The following is a 22,320-nucleotide window of genomic DNA, read 5'->3' as shown; positions in this document are numbered from 1 at the left end:
CCCCCCCCACCCCATGCACGAATTTCGTGCACCGGGCCTCTAGTGCTCTAATAACAGGCAGAAATCTTGGTCATGGTCATCTCTTCTCTCTGTCCCAAAGTGGTCCTTAAGGGTGATAATGACAGGGAACAACCAAAAACATACTCTCAATTTATGGACAGGTTGTAGCTTTTTGCCTCAGCTCATGGAAAGAAAGTCTAGAATCAAGGTGGATCAGACAATAATGATTGCCTCACTGTAAGAAAAAAATAAAAGTTTCTTAATATAAACATATTTATCTTTGCTCCAATACCTTTTACTCCTTGTCTCTGTAAATACCATATTCTATTGTAATTACCTTCTTCTCTCCTTAGATTGTGAGTTTTCTGATTGGGTACTGTGCCTTATTCACCTATGAAATTCAGAAGAAGATTAATGTCTTGTGTAGGGGATAGACTTATTATTTGCTTTTATTTCTTTCAAGGTATCCAAAACAAACAAGCAAACATACAAAAAACCCAGCTCTTGTCAAAAGTAGCCTTCCTAAAGCACAAAGACCAACTATGACTTTCCTAGGGTACCCTAAATAACAATATCAAGAAACATTGTGTTTGGGAAATTCTAATATAACCAAAGAGCTGATAAATAAATGGGGTAAACAAAAGGTCAGACTGAGTCCACAATGGGCCCAAAATAATCCACATGTGAAGCTCATCACTCTTTGAATATCATGAAAAATGCAAAGGTCATCTGTCATGAGGTAATTAGCTATGAAGGCTCATCTTTGAAGTCATTCCTTTAGAAAGTTGTGCTATGGTTTTCCCATTGATACCTGTGCTTCACAATAAAACACCCAGGAATCATCTTCATCTATTTTAAACCTAAACCCGGATTCAGAGGATCATGGAGTCTCACAGACATCTCTAATCTAGGGCTGACAGTCTTACTGTAAATGCACTTGGTATAAGAAAGTGCTGGCAATCAATCAATCAATCAATCAATCAATATATGTGTGTGTATGTATGTATTCTAAATTTCTTGAAGCTATAAGTAAATAGTTCTTTTATGACCACTTTTTCTCTACGTCTAGCACATGAGGTTTCTGTACATTGAGAGAATAAATATTTTTGGCTCTTACTTTTAAATGTACTGCATTACCTCCTGACCTTTCCCTAAGAGGATTCAAGATCCACAGGCTAGTTTATGGGGCATATAGTAGGTTTACAGGAAAATAGTATTGTTGATAGGTCAGGTATAAATAAGTTGTTCTAAATACTTCAAAAACTCTTGGATAACACATGATACTGTCTGGCTTAGATTAACAGAAGCAGCAACCTCTAGTCCAAGGAAAGGAGGTGCTGGAGAAGGTGGGAGATTAATTATAACTTTTCCCTTTGGTCTTTGGGGTATGGAGAGAGTATAGTTACCTCCTCCACATAAAAAAGCTAAATAGTCTCAGACGGATCTGTTTGGTGTTAATGCCATAGACCAAGGGGTTGAGAACAGGGGGCAAAAGGAGATAGAGATTTGCAAGTACAATGTGGACATGAGGAGGTACTCGGTGGCCAAAGCGGTGGGTGAAAAAAGAAAAAAATGCAGGGATGTAGAAGACAAGAATCACACAAATGTGGGCTCCACAAGTGCTAAATGCTCGGAATTGGGCATCCTTGGAGGGTAGATGCAGCACAGCCTTCAGGATCAAGCCATACGAAGTGGCGATGAGGATCACATCCATGCCAGTGACTGAAAGTGCCACAGTGAGACCATAAATGGTGTTGGGCTTGATGCTAGCACAGGCCAGCTTGGCAATGCCCATGTGTTCACAGTAGGTGTGGGGGATGATGTGATTTCCACAGAAAGGTAAGCGTTCAATGAGGATGACAAAGGGGAAAACAAAGAGAAGGCCACGGGCCACACATGCCAGCCCAATCTTCCCAATCACTGTGGCATTGAGGATGGATGTATAATGAAGTGGACGGCAGATAGCCACATAGCGGTCAAAAGCCATGGCCAGAAGAACAGCAGACTCTGTGGCAAAGACGGTGTGAACAAAAAACATCTGGGTGAGGCATCCATGGTAGGAAATTATGTGGGACCTAAGCCAGAAGATTGTCAGCATTTTGGGCAATGTGGTCGAACAGAGTACCAGGTCAGTGATGGAAAGTAGACACAGGAAGAGATACATTGGCTCATGTAGAGTTCTATCTGTCAGGATGATGTACAGGATGGTACTATTGCCAACCAGAGCAAGTATATACATGGAGCAGAAGGGGATGGCAACCCAAACATGCTGGTCTTGCATCCCAGGGATTCCAAGAAGAATAAATGTGGAAGGGTGGAAGGCAGTGTCATTGGAGGCAGATGCAGAGATCATAATGATGCAGAGAACAGAAAGCTTTCTCCTCCTAAAAGTGGTTAGAAAATGAAAGAAAGTCATCTCAATGCCACTTATTCTTCCTACATGTTTATTCAATTTCTTGCCTTTCATTCCCACCAATTCTATTACAATTGATGTCTTCCTCATTTCTTGCCTGGGTTATTAAAATAGCTATATAACTAATATGCTTACATTTAGGATTTCTATATCTGTTTGGTGTCTGTCTTCCAGTGACACCTCTATATTGCTGCCTAAATATTTTAGCATGTGAATACAGTCAGCTAAAATGCAAATTTCTTAGTGTACACAATGCAGTATATTTTGCATTGGCCTCCTCTGGTCTACAATCCACCACTTTCCATTATGTCTGGGCCTTGGGACACTGGACCATATCAACAGGCTCCCCTACTCTCTTACTTCTGGTTGGATTTGGCAATAAAAAACACCAACAGGAGATTGGAAGAAGGTCAGAGATTTATTCCTTCAGCTCCTTCCTGTCGAGATTGCTGTAAACTGGCTGCATCTCTCTGTAAACAGCCTTCTCTGGTCTGATTTCCACTGGTAACCATATTCTACTCTTTTCCATTCAGTCCAAGGGTTGTAACAGTGTCTTATTTCACTAACCCTGGGACTTCACAAGCACTCGTCATTTCTCTATGCTGACCCACATTTTTGCTAATGGTTTCTGTATCACACTGTACGCAAACTACCTAATTTGAGCATGAAATTTGTTTCCCACTAGTGTTTTTATAGAATGGCATGCAAAGCTCTTCTTGATCTTTTTCTTGCTCTTGGCTAATTATCTAGCATTAGTTATCACCACATTCTACTATATGCTTCATATTCCAAGCATATGTAAGTCATATCTAATTTTGGACATTTTGAAATATCCCAAAGCATGTTTTGTCACATCTGCATGCATTTTCATATGATGGTTTGTTTTTTTGCCTAAAATGGCTGCTCCCAGTTAGTCACCTGCCAAGGTACTAACAATCATTCAAAACCCAGCTGAGTAATCTTCCTCTATGAAGCCCTTCTAAGATTGCTTCTGCTGTGGTGTGAGAACCATACATCTTCAGCATACCCTCCTTAGGAAATATAAACTTGTTTTAAAATTATATGTATGTTTCTTGCCCATTACAGTATGAAATCTCTGCATCTCATTTATTTCTCTATATTCACCATCAATGCCTTTTATACCTTAGGGCAATAAGTAATGTTTAATAAGTACATGGATAAAGAATTGAATGCTACAATTGAAAATATTTTAAACATTTTTGAATAATGACCATGATTGTAAATGGTGTTTCTTCTTAGGAGCCTTCCTTTTGGATCTTCTCTCATGAGAACTACAATGCCCATTGTATTTTTTTCACTCTATATACTCCAAGACGTGCTCCTTTATAAGGTCTTTATTATGCTTCTAATCTAACCTAACCTAATCTAATCTAATTTATACATTTTTGTCTGTTTTCTTGATTGGCCACATGCATTAGTTTGATTATAAACATAACCTCTGTGTCTCTTTTGTCTACTTTAAAGTGTGAACCCTGATATGACAGGTCAGGCCAGGAGCTACACAGGTGTGTGCTCCAGGAAAACTTCAAGATGAAGTGTGCCATGGGAAGGGAAGCATAGTGGTGAGTTATATCAGTTCTTGGAGTGACTAGTTCATGAATTTAAAATTATGCCAATAGGAAATAAGAAAAGAGAGAAAGAACTATTTTTTCCTTGGAGTCATCTTACCTTGTGAGATTCTAGTAGGTGAAGTCAGAATCATCATTCTTACATATAGAAGTTCAGTCTTTGTGACTCAAACACCCTTGTGTGTAGAAAAGACATCAATTTTAAGTTCACTTGCTGCCATCTAAAAAGTTTTAGACTATGGAAACACCTAAAATAGTATAAAAACACTATAATAATTAAAAAGAATATTTTCCTTCAATCCCCTATTCATCTACAACTGCATTATTAAAAGACCAAATCATTTTGTTTATTAATTGCAATACTGCATGCATTTCTCATATACTATTGCAAGTTTACTACTTTAAGTCAACAGTTACTGTAACTATAAATTATAGATAATAATGTAATTATAAATATTAATTACCAATAAAATTATTATTTTGTTTGAATTTTAAAGCCAAACAGTAGAGTTTACTGCCAATCCTAGTGTAATTTTGTATATCTTTAAAAGTTCAAAAATCAGGTTATAACAGAAAAAAAAAATTTATTGTAAACATACCAATGCTTATGGTGAAAAAGTATAAATATTTTTTACTTCTATCTTGGAAATTCCTAAGAATTTTAAACAATATAGGGTGTCTCCAAAAAGGTATATACACACTTTGAATAATTATAAAGGCAGTGTTTATTAAAATATGTTTTATTTTCAAAATTGAGCTATCAGCTGTTAAAGTATGTATATATTTTTGGGACACCATATATATAAATAAATGGAATATAATATGTTCATACAATTGGAAAATGAGTTACAAGGTATATATAGTTCAATAATTATGTGATGCTTGACTCCTAACTTGTAATATCTTGAAAAATGAGCACCTAGCAGTTGCTTATTCAAATCTAGTGACAGAGAGTATGTGTGCTTTTGAGGCAGCCATTCTCAATGTTAGACCATCTGAGTCTGAGAATATTTTCCTTTATTAGTCAATGTCTCTAAAACTCCACATCAAACAAGCATGATTCCCCTTCAATGTCTTAGGCTTCTATTTTGTGAACATTATTGTTCTTTGTAATGCTGTTCTTTTATTTAATTACTTTGCCAAAAAAAATTTTATTGAGAGTCTACTAAGTACTGAAGAGTAAGAACATACATGTTCCATGATATATTAAACTCATTTAATAGAAGACATAATATAATAATGTCAAGACATAATATAACATAATAACGTCAAATAATCTCTATTATATGTGTTAAAATGTTACACTGATATGCGCACTATGGAAAAAATATATATATAAGCTGCCTACTCAGAGATGGAGACTCCATAAAAGAAGCCATGGGCATGAGTCTGTGTTGCCACTAAGAATGAAGAAATGTTTATCTTATTACTGTTAAAGAAAAAACATCTATTAGGCTGTTCAGATGGCAGTCACTGATTTTGCCATGGAAAAGATAAACAGAACCTGGGGTTATTAAAGCAAGAATTCGTAGCTTAGAGGCTTCTAAGTTTTCAGCATGTGAAATTACAGAAGGAAATTAGGGAATTCAATTTGGAGGGTTCAAGCTGTATTCAGACACTAGGGAAACTGGAAATCAGATGAATTTTCTGACATCTCCAGTCTTTCTAAGGGCACTGTGAAAGTCCTAGGTACTCAAGAATGAGGTCACTCCCTAACATACATGTAGCTTTACTCTCATCTGGCTGGCCTGACCAATATAAGTAAGAATAAGATGCAGTTAGTCTGCAAAAAAAAATGACCTCATCAGTATTTTTAAGGAAAGCTGCTCCTGGAGATCTATTTGGCTTATCTTGAAACCATAAGGAAAATGACAAGATACTAAAATCTCTAACTGTGGCAGAAAGGATTTAGGTACACAGAAAATAAGAACATATTGATGATAAATTTGGGTATGCAATAAAGATAGCTAAATACTATCTAGCTATGAGGGGTTCAAGAAACTGTACCTCCTAAAATAGAAAGCAGGGGATAATCTGAGATGATCTCTGGAATAGCTAAGGTCATCAAATCTTAGCGTGATTGTCATCCCTCTCTATCTTCCCCTACTTCTGCTCCTAGCTTGACAGAATTGTCTATAACCTTAATTTTCTGTTCATCTCATTTATTCAATACTCACCCCAGCCACAGTGGTCAGCAGAACTAGAAAACACTTGACCCAGCACAAGTAGCATAGTTCCTAGATCTGAGATTTGCTCCCACTTATCTCCACCCTCTGAAAGATTTTTGGCCCAGAGGGGCTGTGGTTGGCTCAGAGCACCAATGGTCCCAGCTGCTAAAAGTAGAGGTGAATTTTTAAATAAGATCCCTGGGGAGATACATCAGTCATATCAGAGTCTTCTCTTAAAGGCTGGGAATTTTTTAAGGCAGGAGAAAGGTTAAAATTGTGAATAGGACTTTAAGGCAGGAGTCAAAACTTGAAAGAAAAGGTCCACAGTGGAGATATACATTTGTTAACCAGCATTTTTGTAATAATATTTAAAGCTCTGAAGTTAAATGACACTTTTTAAAAAGGGTGAATATATTTAAAGAGCACCAAAAATTAATCCCTAATACAGATTACATGATGAGGAAAAACTAGTGAAAGAGACAAGTAAGCAGTGGCTGTGAGGTAGGAGAAAAAAAAAACCACTGCAGTCAAGTAAAGAAAGTAGCTCAAAAAGGAGGAAATGGTCAACTCTATAAAGTATTGATGACAAATCAATGAATAAGAGAACCAAATCCTAGCCAGTTTTGCTCAGTGGTTGGAGCCTCAGCCACATGGACTGAAGGGTCCAGGGTTCGATTCTGGTCAAGGGTAAATACCTCGGTTGCAGGCTCGATCCCTGGCCTCAGTAGGAGCGTGCGTGTGGGAGGCAACCAATCAGTGTATGTCTCTCACATCAATGTTTCTCTCTCTCTGTCCTTCCCTTCCCTTCCATTTTGTCTAAAAATCAATGAAAAAAATATCCTTGGATGAGTATTAAAAATATAAAAATAAAACAATAAGAGGACCAAGATCACTATTTTAAAAATTGCAGTCATTATTGACCTTGACAAGGTGAGAACTATGCAGTGATAATGTTTGAGTATGAGTGAGTTAAAGACAAAATGGGAGGGAAGAATTAGAACTAGTAAACATAGACAACTCTTTCAAGAAGTTGGAATGCAAAAGGAACTAGAGAACTGGGATAAGAGCTGGAAGGGAATCATAGTCAAGAATAAAATTTAAGGTTAGAGAAATGTTATTAACTTTCTATATTGATGGAGAAAGATGCATTATAGAGAGAAAATCAATAATTAAAGAATGAGGAGAGAATTGTTGAGGTGATTGCTTTAAGTAGGATTGGACAATGGAGTTTAGTGCACAAGTGAACAGTTGGATCTTGGTATCCATAGTAACCAGAGAGAAAGTAGAAAGGAAGGTGTGGATGTAGATAGGTGGGAAGGTGTAGTTGTAAAAGTCTGTGGAAGTTTCTTCCTTTTTGTTTCCATGTCTCCAGGCAAGTAAATGCAAGATCATCTATGAATGAGAATGATGACAGAAAAGAAGGTTTTGTAGGTTTGAGGATAGAAAAGAGTGTATAAAATAATCATCTAAAGAGTTTGAGATAAAATGTAAAGAGAAATGTAATGTAATTGCCTTGCAATACAAAATGTAGGTGGCCATATATCCCAATTTGCACGGGAAAATCTCAATTTATATTTGTTTTCCATGTGAAATTACTAAGTTTCCCCTTTATTCTCAAATTATATGCTATCTAACTAAGCATGTTCTTGTATTTAGCAAACCTAAATCTAAAATATGGTGTTCGCACATTTACACACGTTATTCCCTGAAAACAGGCACAAAATTTGTGAAGAGTTAGATTTGGAGAGAGTTGCTGAAAAAGCACTCCTTTGGCTCAGTGGATAGACAAATGCACAACAAAGTGTGTGTGTGTGTGTGTGTGTGTGTGTGTGTGTGTGTGTGTGGTATATTTATGATTGTGTTACCAACAGAGAAGGGAGAGAGAGAAATAGAGGAGAAAATTTGTATTAAACAGTAATTCTAAGAATGAACTATGAAATTAATGTTGGTAAGAAGAATAAGAAATGAGAAAATGTAAAAAATAATAATAAGGTCAATTTACTATCAATACATATTGTAAGGTCCAGGGAATTAAGAAGATTAGGTGGGATGGTCAAGATCTTTGGAAAAAAACAGAAAATCAAATTGTTTTAGTTATTGACTATTGCACCACAAAATTACCCCAAAATGTAGTGGTTTAAAACATTTTATTATTATCTCTTATGATTCTTACTGGGAACAGATTGGCAGTGTCATTTGAGGCCCCTCTCTTATGTGGCTACAATCAATTTTGGATGAAGATGTAGTCATCTGTAAGCTTGACTAAAATTGATGCAATTGATTCTGGCTATTAACTAGGAGCTCAGACAGGATGTCAACCACATGAACTCTCCATGTGGCCTGGGAATCTCACAGTATGGTGGCTATGTTCTAGGAAGAGTGTCCAAGAAACAAATGTCCAAAGCCACTAATGAGGAAGACATAAACTTCTTATAATCTAGCTTTGAATATCCTGAAATTTCACATCTGTTGCATTCTTTTCTCAAGGAAGTTTCTATGGCCAGCCCAGATAAAAAAGGGATAGAATTAAATGGCACTTCTTATAGGAGTGACAAGATCATATTAAGAAAAAATATATGGGATGCAAGATATTATTTTAGCCATCTTTTGGAAATAAAACCTGAAAACACTCTACCCTCTGGCCAGAACAATGCATATATCCTCCTATATGCAAAAAAAAAAAATTCATCTCTGTCCTAAGATCCCAAAGTCTCATTTGCATTATGCCTTTTATCCAAAGTTCAGGATCTCAGCCTCTGAATTAGGGCAAAATGTGAATAGGGCTCATTGGGCTCCGTTCCTTGAATACAGCTCCTTGAATGCAGTTCCTCCTCATTTGAAGACCTGAATAATAAAGAAATGAGAAAGAAATCAACTGCCTACATATAATGGTGATACAGAGATAGAATAATTGCAAAGATACTCATTTGTGAAATATTGAGAATCATATTACTCTTTAAATAGTCCATTAAAGATTTTAAAAAACAGAGATATAGCTCTAGCCGGTTTGGCTCAGTGGATAGAGTGTCGGCTTGCGAACTGAAGGATCCCAGGTTCGATTCCAGTCAAGGGCACATGCCCGGGTTGTGGGCTCGATCCCCAGTGGGGGATTTGCAGGAGGCAGCTGATCCATGATTCTCTCTCATCATGGATGTTTCTATCTCTCTCTCCCTGTTCCTTCCTCTCTGAAATCAATAAAAAATATATATATTAAAAAATAAAATAAAAATAAAATACAGAGATATAGCACCAGTTTCTTTTTTAAAAATATTTTTTATTGATTTTAGAGAGGATGGGAGGAGTGAGAGACAGATCACTTGCCTCCAGCATGCCCCACACTGGGGATCAAGCCCATAACCTGGGCATATGCCCTGACTGGGAATCAAGCCGTAACCTCCTGGTTCATAGGTTGATTCTCAACCATTGAGCCACGCTGGCAGGGCTATCACCAGTTTCTTAATAAAAACCCACTCTTGCTCCCTGGGAATGATTCTCCATGGCTCTTAGCTATAACCTCTAAGCAATTGGCTCTATATTCTATGTCATATTAGCTTCTCAGTGAGAAGCAAACTGTTTACATCTGAGTATTTCTCTCTGCCTGCTTCCTGCCTAATGAAGTTAAAGATTCAAAGTTCTTTCATTTTGCACTAACCCTGTTCCTTTTATCTGTGTTTATATCTGTATATTTATCTTAAAGAACAAACTGTGAGTTCTATATAAATCTTTTAGGATTTACTTCATCAGATAAAAAGTACACCCAAAGGTATCTTCCAAGTTGCTCCTGTCTGATTTTGACTGGAGTTGCGGTTGTCTGGAAATTTTTCTTAAGATTCTTAGAAGCTTCTTTTTCTAATTGAAAAGATTTTTTAGGCATATCCTCAAATGGTTCTCTACTCTTTTTTTTTTTTTTTTTGTCATTTGGAGAGGCTGGGTGAAAAGTGTTTTTTTAACCTATTCATACATAGCTTGTTTGTATTTAGTCTATTCTGCTTGAACAATAAATAATTTAATTTTAGCTCACATCTATCTGTACCTTATATGTGACATAAAATTAATGTTGATACTTTCAGTACTCTGCTTCAAAATCTCTTTGTCCAAATGTATCAGTTAACTAGGTATCTATTTTCATTTTACTGTGAGCTATGGTATTGCTGGTTCCTACAACTGTATAGTACTCATACCTTTCTCTGCAGCCTCCAATGATAATTTCCTTACAGTCTTTCAAGCCTTTGTCAACTACCTCCTCAAGTCCCTTTTAGATTCTGCCTGCTGCCTTATTCCAAAGTTGTTACGTTTTAGGTTTTTGCTATACCAACATCCCACTTCTTATTAATAATTTCTGCATTATTTATCTATTGCTATAACTAATCATCCCCAATTTCATTGGCTTTAAACAGCCTATTATTACTTTGCATGGTTCCGTGGATTGGTTTCAGTTGGTTTGGTGGTTCTCTCTTTGAGTCTCCCATGCATTGCGGTGAGATGTCAGTTGAAGCTACAAATATCTAAAGTCTCAGCTGGGCTGGATGTTCAAGATGGCTCACTGATATAACTGGCAGTTGTTGCTGAATGTTGGCTGAGATTTCAACTGGGGCCATTCACCAGAACATTTAGACATAGCTTATCTATGTTGCTTGGGATTCTCATAGCAAAGTAGCTGGGTTTCAGCAGGAAACATGCCAAAATTAAGCCTTCCAAGAGACCCAGGCAGAAGCTGCAAATATTTGTATGTCATTTCCACTGAACTCTTTGTTAAGAAATTCCTAATACCAGCCCAGATTCAATAGAAGTGGAATTTAGACTCCAACTGTTGATGTGGGAGTGGTAAGTTTACACTGTAGAAAAGCATGAAAGATGGAATATATTATTGTGGTCATCTTTGGAAAATAAAGTCTACCACATCAACTTGTTAAAGGGTAATTTATTGTGGACATTAAAATCACCCACAATCATGGCAATAATTCTTTTTGTGCCTGAAGCAAAAATTCTTTAATGGAGGAAGAATAATCCAGGCTGAGAAGATTATTGCAATATATAGAGATACTTCATAAAATATTTGATGATATTAAATTTAAAATTACAGAGTTTTCAGATGGAATACTAATACTTGGCAATAAGCAGTTATGTGGAGCATATAGGAGAGTTATGTTATTTTCAGACACAGAAAATTAATACAAGCACCAATCTATGTGTTTTGTTTTTTCAAAAAACAAACAGGACTTTTATGATTTCAGTAGAGCTAAGATTTGTTAGCCACCAGAATCACCTGAAGAATTATTAAATTAGCCCTAGCCAGTTTTGCTCAGTGGATAGTGTCGGCCTGTAGACTGAAGGGTGCCGGGTTAGATTCCAGTCACATGCCCAGGTTGCAGGTTCAGTCCCCAGTGTGGGGCATGCAGAAGGCAGCCAATCAATGATTCTCTCTCATTATTGATGTTTCTATCTCTCTCTCTCTCTCCCTTTCCCTTCCTCTCTGAAATCAATAAATAAAAACCACTAAGTTACACAGAGGTTCATTGCAATAGGATATAACTTGAAACTTTGCATTTATACAAAGTTTCTCAGGTGATTCTAATCCCTACCAACATTTGTGAACAGCTTTCTTAGATTAATAATTTTCTTGGCTGTTCTTAAACTAGGATAATCATTTGCTATTAGCTTTAAAAACTCTCATTTGGAAAGTTTCCTACAAAGGTATCCCAGATTGTTAAACTTTATTCATATCTTTTAACCTGTTTATAAGAATAACTAGAGGCCTGGTGCATGAAACTCATGCATGGGAGAGGGGGGTCCCTTAGCACGACCTGATCGAGGACCCCTAGGGGGATGTCTTACTGCCAGTTTAGGCCTGATCTGGCTGTTTAGGGGCCTAAACCGGCAGTTGGACATCCCTCTCGCAATCTGAGACCACTGGCTCCTAACTGCTGGCCTGCTGGCCTGATTGCCCCTAATTGCCCTCCCCTGCTGGTATGATCACCCCTAACTGCCCTCCCCTGCCAGCCTGATCCCCCTAACTGCCCTCCCCTGCTGGTCTGATCACCCCTAACTGCCTCTGCCTTGGCCCCCACCACTGTGGCTTTGTCCAGAAGGACGGCTGGTCTAATTAGCATATTACCCTTTTATTAATATAGATATTCTATCCACATTATATATGATCAAAACCCTATTCCCTAAGTCTTAAATATACAAATGAGATAGAAATTTTCCTCTGATTTATCTTTTCAGGCAGACATAATCTTCTTTAACTTTTTTGTCACTTCTCTTGACATCTACATTCTTGTCTTGTCTCATTGATCCTATAACACACAATCCATATCTAGGATTTCATATGTATTTAAGTCATCATTGTAAAGATTCTAGCTTTTTAAAAGATGAAAAGTATTCCAAAAGTATTACTTGTTTCCTTTATCATGATCTCAGTCTCATGTCACTGAGTCCTTTTAAGGAAGAGAAGGATGATTTTTTCTCGAATCTGCTTTGTCTTCACCCCATAGATGATTGGATTGAGTGCAGGAGGAATGGCTACATAGAGGTTGGCAATTAGTATGTGGAATGAGTGAGGAATATCATGACCAAAACGATGGGTGAGGACAGAGAACATGGCTGGTGTATAGAATATAAGAATAACACATACATGGGAACCACATGTATTAAGAGCTTTTTGGCGAGCATCCCTGGATGGAAGGTTAAAGATAGCATGAAGGATGAGAGTGTAGGAGATGCCAATCAGAATCAGGTCTGATGTAATAGTCAGTACAGGCACAGCAAAGCCATACCAGATGTTGATGGAGATATCTGCACAGGCGAGTCGGGCAATACCTATATGCTCACAGTATGTGTGGGGAATGATGAGTGTTCGGCAAAAAGGCAGTCGCTTTAATAGGAACACACAGGGGAAGATAATACAAAAGCTCCTGCTGACAATACCCATTACAATCTTAGTAACAATCTGATGGGTGAGGATAGTGGTATACCTTAAGGGGAAGCAAATAGCAACATAGCGATCAAATGCCATGGCCAAGAGGATGGCAGAGTCCATGGCAAAGCTGTAGTGGAGAAAAAACATCTGAGTAAGGCACCCAGGAAAGGTGATTTCCTGAGGACCTAGCCAGAAGATGCTGAATGTTTTGGGTACACAAGTATTAGAAAGGATGAGATCGGTAGTAGCCAGCATGGAGAGAAAAAAGAACATGGGCTCATGGAGGCTCCGTTCCATGGAAATAAGGTAGAGAAGAACACTGTTGCCTGCAAGAGCCACAAAGTAGAAAATAAAGAAAGGAATTCCGATCCAGACATGGAACTGCTCCAGTCCTGGGATTCCCAGTAGGATGAATGGGCCTGGATTGAAGCTGCTCAAGTTGAATGTGGTCATCACGATCTTGGATTGGATGTGTCTCATAGACTGAAAATAAAAATGTCATGGCTGATTGTTACAATAATCTTTAGACATCCACCTCTCCAATATTAGCTCCTCACTTTCAGCTCTGAAAAGTGATAAACTGTCTGTTTCTCCTCTCCTTATAAATACCTGCCAAACTTTTAGTCACAATTTTAAATCATAATGAATGTGGTATTAAAATATTTTTCCCTAGAGACACAAGTCATAAAACTTTGAATTCAGTCCTGCCTAGCTACCAGCAACCAATAAAGTTTTCTAAGAAAAGATGTGCAAAAATAGTATTAGGCGGAAAAATGATTACTAGTCAGGGATTTGGAGCCAGCTTCAATGTGAAATCCCAGCCCTGGCCAACGGGAGTAAAAACTGCAGGGTCACATGGGGCTGAATGAAGGCAGGCTCAATGTCTAAAGCCAATGCAGACCATGCAGTCTCCTTTCTTCTTTACTCTTCTCTCCACACTAGAACATCTGCCCTGGTTCTCATTAATGTTATAGAAAAGTTTACCAATATAAAAATATTCTTTCCTAAAATCTAAGATTCAAGTGGTTTGATCTGCCACATCAGATATTCTCAGATTAGAAAAGTTTAACAAGAGACCTTCTCCAATAATTTACTACGTCATATTTGTCTCAGAGAAAGAGTAGAACCCCTCACTCAACCTGCAGAAAAGATAATCCCAGAATGGGGAGCCCAGTATCCTGGCAACATTATGCAATGGCACCTGTCTAAACAAAATAATGACTCATTTGTTTGAGATTTCATTGAAACACTTGAGCCTTTCTTCCAACTCTTCTATTTTGTGATATGATGCACAAATCTTTTCCACCAACTTCAGTAGTAACTCATTTTCTTCCCACCTGTTTGTGAGTGTTGGGATCCTGCCATCCTCTCTCTGTGTCTGCTGTTTTTTAGGTTGACAAACAGTCCCCAAATGCCGTGACTTTAACGATGACTCCTATGTTGAAGATTTTGAAGTTTATAATTTTTAAAAATATTCCTCTCTTTTCAGCTTTGGAACTAGTTATCCTATTCCTGCCATCGTTACTTAGAAATCCCACAGCTATATTCAACTCCCTCCCTCTAAATGGAGCCTAGTCTAGACAGTTTAATAAAATAAATCCTTTTATTTTTAAAGAGCAGATAAGTTATGTAGGATGTAACTGATTTTTGAACATATAGGAAGCCTGAATAGCTTCTCGGTTTATTTCAAAGGCTGTTATAACTAATTTGTAAAACCTAAATATGCTCAATTCATTCAAACAATATTTTTAGGTCCTAATATTGTGTCCAAATGAAATGGTAACTCATTATTTTGTAAACAAGCAATAAAGTATGATATTTATTATAGTGAGGTATATAATGGCAGCCTGCATTAAGGTAACAGAAGAAATTCATAAATTGACTTTAGAGATGTAAGAAGACAAAAATGGTAGAACTTATCAATTGAAAGAGGCTATGATGGAAGGAAGAATAGTAAAAGGCATTGAGACATCAGTAAACTCTTCCATCTCCATGAACTTTAAGCCATTTTTTTTTCAGTTTTGTTGGCTTATATTTTGTTTCTTAATTTTGGAAAATAATTTTAAAGAAAGAATATTTAAAATATGCCCATTTGTTTACTATCTAAGGTAAGCAAATAGACATTAACCTGAAGACACATTACCTGGTGGTATGAGTAGAACCATATCTATAGATCTCTTACTGGCATACTTCATAGCTGAAGAATTCGCATACAACTCATGGTTCTTTATCTAATCAGACCCCATGGCATTATTGACTGCATTATTAGCATATAGTATCTAGATGCCACTTTAAATACCTTTACTTATTTCCTTTATTCAGTTTTAAATAAGTATTATATTAACTAACACCAGACCTCAGATGAGAATATCAAAGTGGAAGAGGCCATACAGCCCTCCCCCATGTCAAAAGCAAGATAATAGTGCACCAAATGTTTCATCTCCAAATTGACCTCCAGCTTCTGGGAATTCTTTGGTCTGAATTCTTTTCCACCTACATTTGATTTTTCACTGTTTCTTCAGGTTACTTCATTTCTCTCTTTCTCTAGCTAACTTCCCTTCATCTCCAGTACACAGCAAGCTTTCCTAAACAATATCCAAATTAGGTAAGGTTTCCAGGTACACTCCCGGCACTCCACATTATCCATTCAGAGCACTTACCACACTATTTTTAATTCACTTAGCTTTCTGACTTAATAAATGGTAAATGGTAAGAGGACAGATGTCAGCTTTGCTTATTTTATTGTTCTGTTCTCTAGAACCATGTCTGCTGCAGAATGTCCAATAAATACTTGTTGAATAAATGAGTGACAGAGGGACCACTGGACTTCACACTAATTAATTTGATTATCTAGATAATATTGTGAATACAACTTACTCATGTTCCCAATCCTACCATTGAGCTACTCATCCCTTAATCTTGTACCCTCACAGCCTGCCATAATAACATAAGATAAGCTCCTATACTTCAGCTCTGGAAAATGGAAGATCTGGGAAATCATGAAAACTTGTTTCCTATATTTAAATACTTCCAAACTGGATGAAGACTCCCAACAAACAAACCTAGGGAATCCAGAGCCACTATACATTACTGAAAGATGTACTTAAAGAAAAGACACAACATATGTACTACTATTTGTACAAACAATTTTTAAAAATTAATTAATTAATTAATTAATTAATTTTAAAAAAAGAAAAGAAACAACTAGTGGGACCTTTCTCACTCACCTTCAAAGTTCTATATATAATGAAAAGGCTCATGGCTTCACATTACCATTCTTTGTTGAAACTTTCCAGTTGTCACTAACTGTATGTTCTCTTTCACACTATATACTAGCACTGTCTCTATCTTTGATCACAGAATCCTGAATAGGATTTTGTCTTTAGCAGACATTCTACTTGCATCTTATTGACAGGTCTCTGATTGATTGCTGGAATTTTTCTCCTCTCACTTAAGACTAGAAATATTATAATAATATGTCCTATATCTCTACATGTTTTATCTTCCCCAGCACTAAACAAAGATAGGCTCTTCAGTAATATCTTGATCATGAAGTACTGTGGTCTATATGTTGTACTTTTTTTTTTTTTTAATTCTAAGTGTGTCTTTGTGAAGATCTCTCCTCTGCCCCCTTCAAAGGAAGAAATAGCCATGGTTTGTCCATGGGTCACAAAAGGACTGTTGTAAGATCCAATTCAGAAAGCAACTGTTGAACTCACTTATATATTTGTGTTTCTCCATGGTGTGTAGGGTGAATGGATATCTTAGTGCTTGCCCTTATCATCCCAGAAGAACAACAGGACACTCATTCATAAATGCACTCACAAATTTGAACCCATGCTTACACATCTAAGATAACCTAAAATTCTTTGAGGTGGCAAAGTAAATTCTAATCCCCAGATTGCTGGCCCAGTCTAATACAGCTAGTCTTAAATCAATCTTTAATTTTTTTACATGATAAACTCTCACAGCCTGCCATAATAACATAAGATTTTGATCTTCAGAAAAACTTGGAATCATTTTGGGGAGTCCAGTGGAAGGGGCTCAAAATAAGCCCCTAATAGACACAAAATCGGTATTCCAAGTTCTAATCTTGGCCTTTTCAATTTCCTGAAGCCCACTCTTCTCCCACCTCCATGTCTCCTCTCCACCAACTCCATTTCTCATCCACTCCACTCTACTCCCTACCAGCTTTTCTCCTTAATAATTGTACATTACTCACCACTGGCGTATACCTTGGAGGTCCTGGTCCTGGAAATGTTTTGCAAAGACAAGGTAAGGACCAGAGAGTGTAGAACTACAGCAGGCATAAAACAATTCTAGGATCCGTAAGGACAGACACAGGAACAAAAGGGTCAGACATAGGATCATGCTCACAGTAGGAAAGAACAAACACAGAGCCTGGAAGAGTGGAGTGGAAATGTACTTCTCTTGTTTTCTCCAGGGGTTAGAAACGAGTGAGAACAGAGGGCCTCTGAACCAGAGGGACCCATAGGCTTCAGTTCCCATGGTCCCAAGTAAGTCTAGGACAAGAGGGAGAATTGGACCAATTAACACTTTCCCAGCTTAGAAACTTACACCTCTACTCATATTAGTGGTGGCTTGGGCATTGTGGAATCCAGGTTGGTAGTATACTTGAGTGTCAATGGGGTCTTGATCTGGCTTGATCAGTGATTTGATTTTCACAAAAACAAACCCTGGCAAGAGACAGCCCTGACATGTCCCTAGGTATAGTCTAGAGCTACTAAAACTTGTGCAGAGACTGTTTTACTTCTGAATTCCTGGCAGAGCTTTATTTCATAGCTAATAATAAACATCTGTGGAATTAAATGAATCTGCTTCTAGCTTTAGATAACTTGGGAGACATTTTTTTTACTGTTCCTGCCACCTCCCCACTTCAGATGTGAAAAGTCCTTTCTTTTCAGATCCTTATTTCAATGTTCATTCTTGCTTGACAGTTCTCTTCATTTTCCTTCTGTGGTGATTCATCACTAACTTCACTTCGTCAGTCCATTACTAGAGTACAGGCTAATAATATTTTTGTGTGGGGCAAATCTTTAACACAAAGTACATGCAGGTCTGAAAACCATAGATAGCTAGCCTGATACAGTATCATCCTTCCAGCAGGAAATCCCTTGATACAACCTTTTATTGGTTTAATTAAAAAGTCTACTTCCAATGTCTAGTGACCAAATATCTGGGATTTATCCCTTGTTTTACTCATCCTTTCCTTTGTGCTCTAACAAAATACTTAACTATTTTTAAAATCAGTTTCTGTATCTATGAATATTTGGAAATATTTAATTTAAAGAAGAACTTTGAGGAATAAGTAGGGAAACAATTATTAACTTACTGTAGAGAAAGTAAATCTCTAGAATCTGCATAATTTTCTTTCTGATTAGATAGAGTTACAAATCCAGGTAGCTTCTCATCATGCAAAATAGATATTTTATTAATTAATTACAGCTTATTTGTTTCAATTCTTACAATCAGAAAATATTTGTTACATACTTATTATGAATTAGGAGCTTTGCAGGTGATAGGAATGCAATGATAAACAAGGCAGACACTAACCTGGTCCTCAATGATACAAGGGAAGAGATAAATGACTAAGTATACAAGCAATCACCTTATTAAAGTTGTGATAATTCCTGAAATAAAATACTACATTGTGCAATGAGAATGTATGCAGGAAATACTAATCTATATGCAGAATTAAAGAAGAAATATCTGAAGAAAGGTTGTTAATTGAAGCTTAAATAACTATTTCCAAGCAAAAAATAAAGAGAAGGCACTAGTAGAAGGCACAAATTTGATGCATTTGAGAAGTTGAAACTAGGCAAGTATTCTGTCATTAACAGCAGTATCAGTCATCCCTGTGGGGTCATTTTCTTCAGCTTCCCCCAAATACAAGGCTAACTTCATTAAGATTCCTGGAATATTTTTTTCAACTCAATATGTAGAATAAACAATTGAATTTATAACAAGTTTAGTTTAGGATAAATAAGATGACAAAAATAATATACCGTGGAATCTAAGCTGAATAGAGAAGGAAGAAAAAGTTAGGGTTGGCATGGAGGAAAGGGTTTCTGATGAAGTTTGAATTTGCATGAGTCTTTATTGAGAACCCATAGTGTGCCTGGTATTTTCATAGTACTGGGTGTAAGAATATGCCTATGACTAAGTATGTGCCTTTAAGGAACTGATAATATAGATGTGGATGGATAAATACAGAAGCAAATACGTATAGAATTATTAGAATAATGGCATGGCCAATCAGTGTGGCTCAGTGGTTGAGTTTCTACCCATAAACTAGGAGGTCATGGTTCAATTCCCCATCAGGGCACATGCCAGGGTTGCTGGCTCAAGCCCCAGTGTGTGGCATGCAGGAGGCACCCAATCAATAATTCTCTCTCATCATTGATGTTTTTATCTCTCTCTCCCTCTCCCTTCCTCTCTGAAATCAATAAAAATATATTTTAAAAAAATATATTCATGTGTCTTGTACTGCTGACTACAGAAATATCTTAGTCTCCTTATCTCTTTCTACCTTCAAATAATGTTATGCTGCTCTACATACAGTATAAAAACTTGTAGCCAGAACACTTTAATTTCCTTTTTTTTCTGAACTGCTCTAAAGGTCATTACAGACATTAAAGAAAATGTCAACACACACACACACACACACACACACACACACACACACACACACACACACAGCATCTTAGATCATTATGCCAAGTTTACTCTATCTTTTTTTTTTAAGAGAGAGAGTAAAAAAGACGGAGAGGGAGATAGAAACATTGGTGAGAGAGAAACATCAACATAGACTGGCTGCCTCCTGCAGCCACCCTACTTGGAAAACAAGCCTGGAATTCAGGCATGTGTCATGACTAGGATTTGAACTGATGACCTCTTGGTGCATGAGTTGATGCTCAACCACTGAGCCACACTGGCCGGGTGCCAATTTTACTCTTCATATCTTGTTACCTGGTGTCTGGTTGACTCTGAGTCTGAGTGATCCCATGAGGAAGAGAACAGTTTTATCATATGGTTTTCAAGGAGATAGAGATGAAGAAAAGAAAATGCAGCAGTGGTTTACCATTGTCTTCAGCTGCAGAGGGTGTGGGTCCAACACACACGTGCTTGGGTCTCTGGTGTTGCAAATCACCGAATGCCTACAAAATATAAGTGCCCTGTGGAGCTTTACTTCCTACTTCCATGTAATTTAATGTGTTCATCTTGATTAAAAGTATGGTTTCTTCCATACTTTAGGAGACTTTCAGTGTAGACTTCAGGAAATAGATGTTTTTATCCTGGGACAGTTAGTTTTTCAAGAGAAACATAGATTGCTTCCACCCAACTCCACCTAATATACACTCTACCCACACCAAGTCTTATTTTTTTTGGTAAAATAACAAGACAATTAGTAGGACAACCCACACAAAAAGAATATCACTTCTTCAATTACGTACTCAGAGTCAAGGGAGTGAAAAGAACATAAATGAATTGTAAATAAATGTAAATTAAGTGCAAGGCTCTGAGTCTCATGGAAGGTTGTTCTTTTTATTAAAGTCTTCCAGCCCAGCCGGCATGGCTCAGTGATTGAGCATTGACCTATGAACCAGGAGGTCCAGCATCGACCTATGAATCAGGAGGTCACAGTTGGATTCCAAGTCAGGGGCTTGGATTCGATGCCTGGACTGGGGCTCGATCCCCAGTGGGAGCATGTGCAGGAGGCAGCCCATCAATGATTCTTTCTTATCATTGCTGTTTCTATCTCTCTCTCCCTTTCCCTTCCTCTCTGAAATCAATAAAAATAATTTTTAATAAAGTCTTCCATTCTCTGTACTGACCCTAAGAACAATGCTTATGTATGCTTCTGAGGACAATAAAATTATTAAAGGGTTTCAACACATAAAGTGACACAATCATGTAAATTGCAAAATGACCATTTTGGCTTTTATATAGTGAGTGGATTGAATGGAGTGGGGTTGGAACCCCTTTAAAAAGATGACTTTCAAATATCCTCCTAGAAACATAATTGATAAGGGCTCCAGACAAGCTTGGTGATCATGATAAAGGTAAAAATGGGCTGTATTTATCTGATGGAATGACTTATAAGCACCTCAAAATCAAATATTTAGCTCAAATATTGAGTTAATTTTGTCAGAGTGACATGGGATAAATCAAGGAGAAGCCATAAGTTTCTGGCTTTGAAATTCATGTTTGTGGTGGTGCCATTTACCTTAAAGGAAGACGGAAAAAGAAGAGCACTTCTTATGGAGGAAGTTAGTGTGTTTCCAAGTCAGTTTTAGAGAAATTAAGTTTGAAAACTTTGTGAGCCATTCAAGTGAGTAGATATGTAGGAGGTAAATCAATAAAGAAATAAGAATCAGACAAACCTAGTTTTAGATCCTGAACTTACTAATTATTTCTCTGTAATCTTTCTAAGTCTCAGTTTCCTCATCTGTGAAATGAATTAACTAATATTGTCCTCTCTATTATTTTAATAAGACATATTGATACTTATAAAATATGGATGAAGGGTAGTAAAGCTTTCATTGGAGCATACAACTGAAAATAGATACAAAAGGTGATTAACTCTATGTAATCTGAGATGGGTAGGAGAGAAGTAAAGCAAGTAAAGGACACAGGAGGAAAAGTTAATGATATATAGAATCAGGACCAGAGTATGAAGCAGTACATTTGATAGTTGCAGTAAAGAGAATTGACAGCTACTTAAAGAGGAAAGGTAAGAGAGTTTTTCCTTAATTCAGACACTGAGAAACACAGATATGAGTTGCATGTTAGGAAATATCTAAACTTCAAATATCACAAAATCAGCAATAAGAAAAATGTAAACCTTAGTCTTAGTGCTCTTCTATACCCCTCATCACCTTCTTCATACAAGTGGAAAGAAAACCCTTTATTTTCTACAAATCTCAAAGATTTTTTTCTCCTATCTTATTCCTGTCTATATTTTGCACATGGAGAGAACTCTAAAATTTCAAATAGGAGTTACAGCTCTATTTTTATTTATTTGTTTTTAATTGTGTCATTTTAAAAAAATATATTTTTATTGTTGAAAGTATTACAGATGACCCCTCCTTTGTTCCCCTCCACCTGGCTCCTTCCCCACTCCAGGCCTTCTTCTTATGTCTTCCTGTGTTATATAAAATTTCATCTAATCAATTTTATCTAAATTTTGCCTTCAGTGACCCTCCCCAC

The 22,320-nt window shown here is 37.0% G+C and overlaps 2 protein-coding genes across 2 annotated transcripts; both read right to left on the bottom strand.

The window, feature by feature from the left end:
- Positions 1–1,402: 1,402 nt before the first annotated feature.
- LOC308233325 (olfactory receptor 52D1-like) lies at positions 1,403–2,416 on the bottom strand (the record flags this gene model as incomplete). The annotated part of the gene is made up of 1 exon (XM_080640250.1): positions 1,403–2,416. The coding sequence occupies one exon, from the start codon at positions 2,414–2,416 to the stop codon at positions 1,403–1,405; it is 1,014 nt and encodes a 337-aa protein (XP_080496376.1).
- Positions 2,417–12,597: 10,181 nt separating this feature from the next.
- On the bottom strand, positions 12,598–13,542 carry LOC308233373 (olfactory receptor 52H1-like; the record flags this gene model as incomplete). Its single annotated transcript, XM_080640298.1, has 1 exon — positions 12,598–13,542. One exon carries the CDS (start codon positions 13,540–13,542, stop codon positions 12,598–12,600), a length of 945 nt encoding a protein of 314 aa, XP_080496424.1.
- Positions 13,543–22,320: the final 8,778 nt, after the last annotated feature.

Source organism: Plecotus auritus (assembly GCF_963455305.1).
Source record: "Plecotus auritus genome assembly, chromosome: 9".
NCBI classification, from domain to species: Eukaryota; Metazoa; Chordata; class Mammalia; order Chiroptera; family Vespertilionidae; genus Plecotus; species Plecotus auritus.
This window is presented reverse-complemented; position numbering and strand designations above follow the sequence as displayed.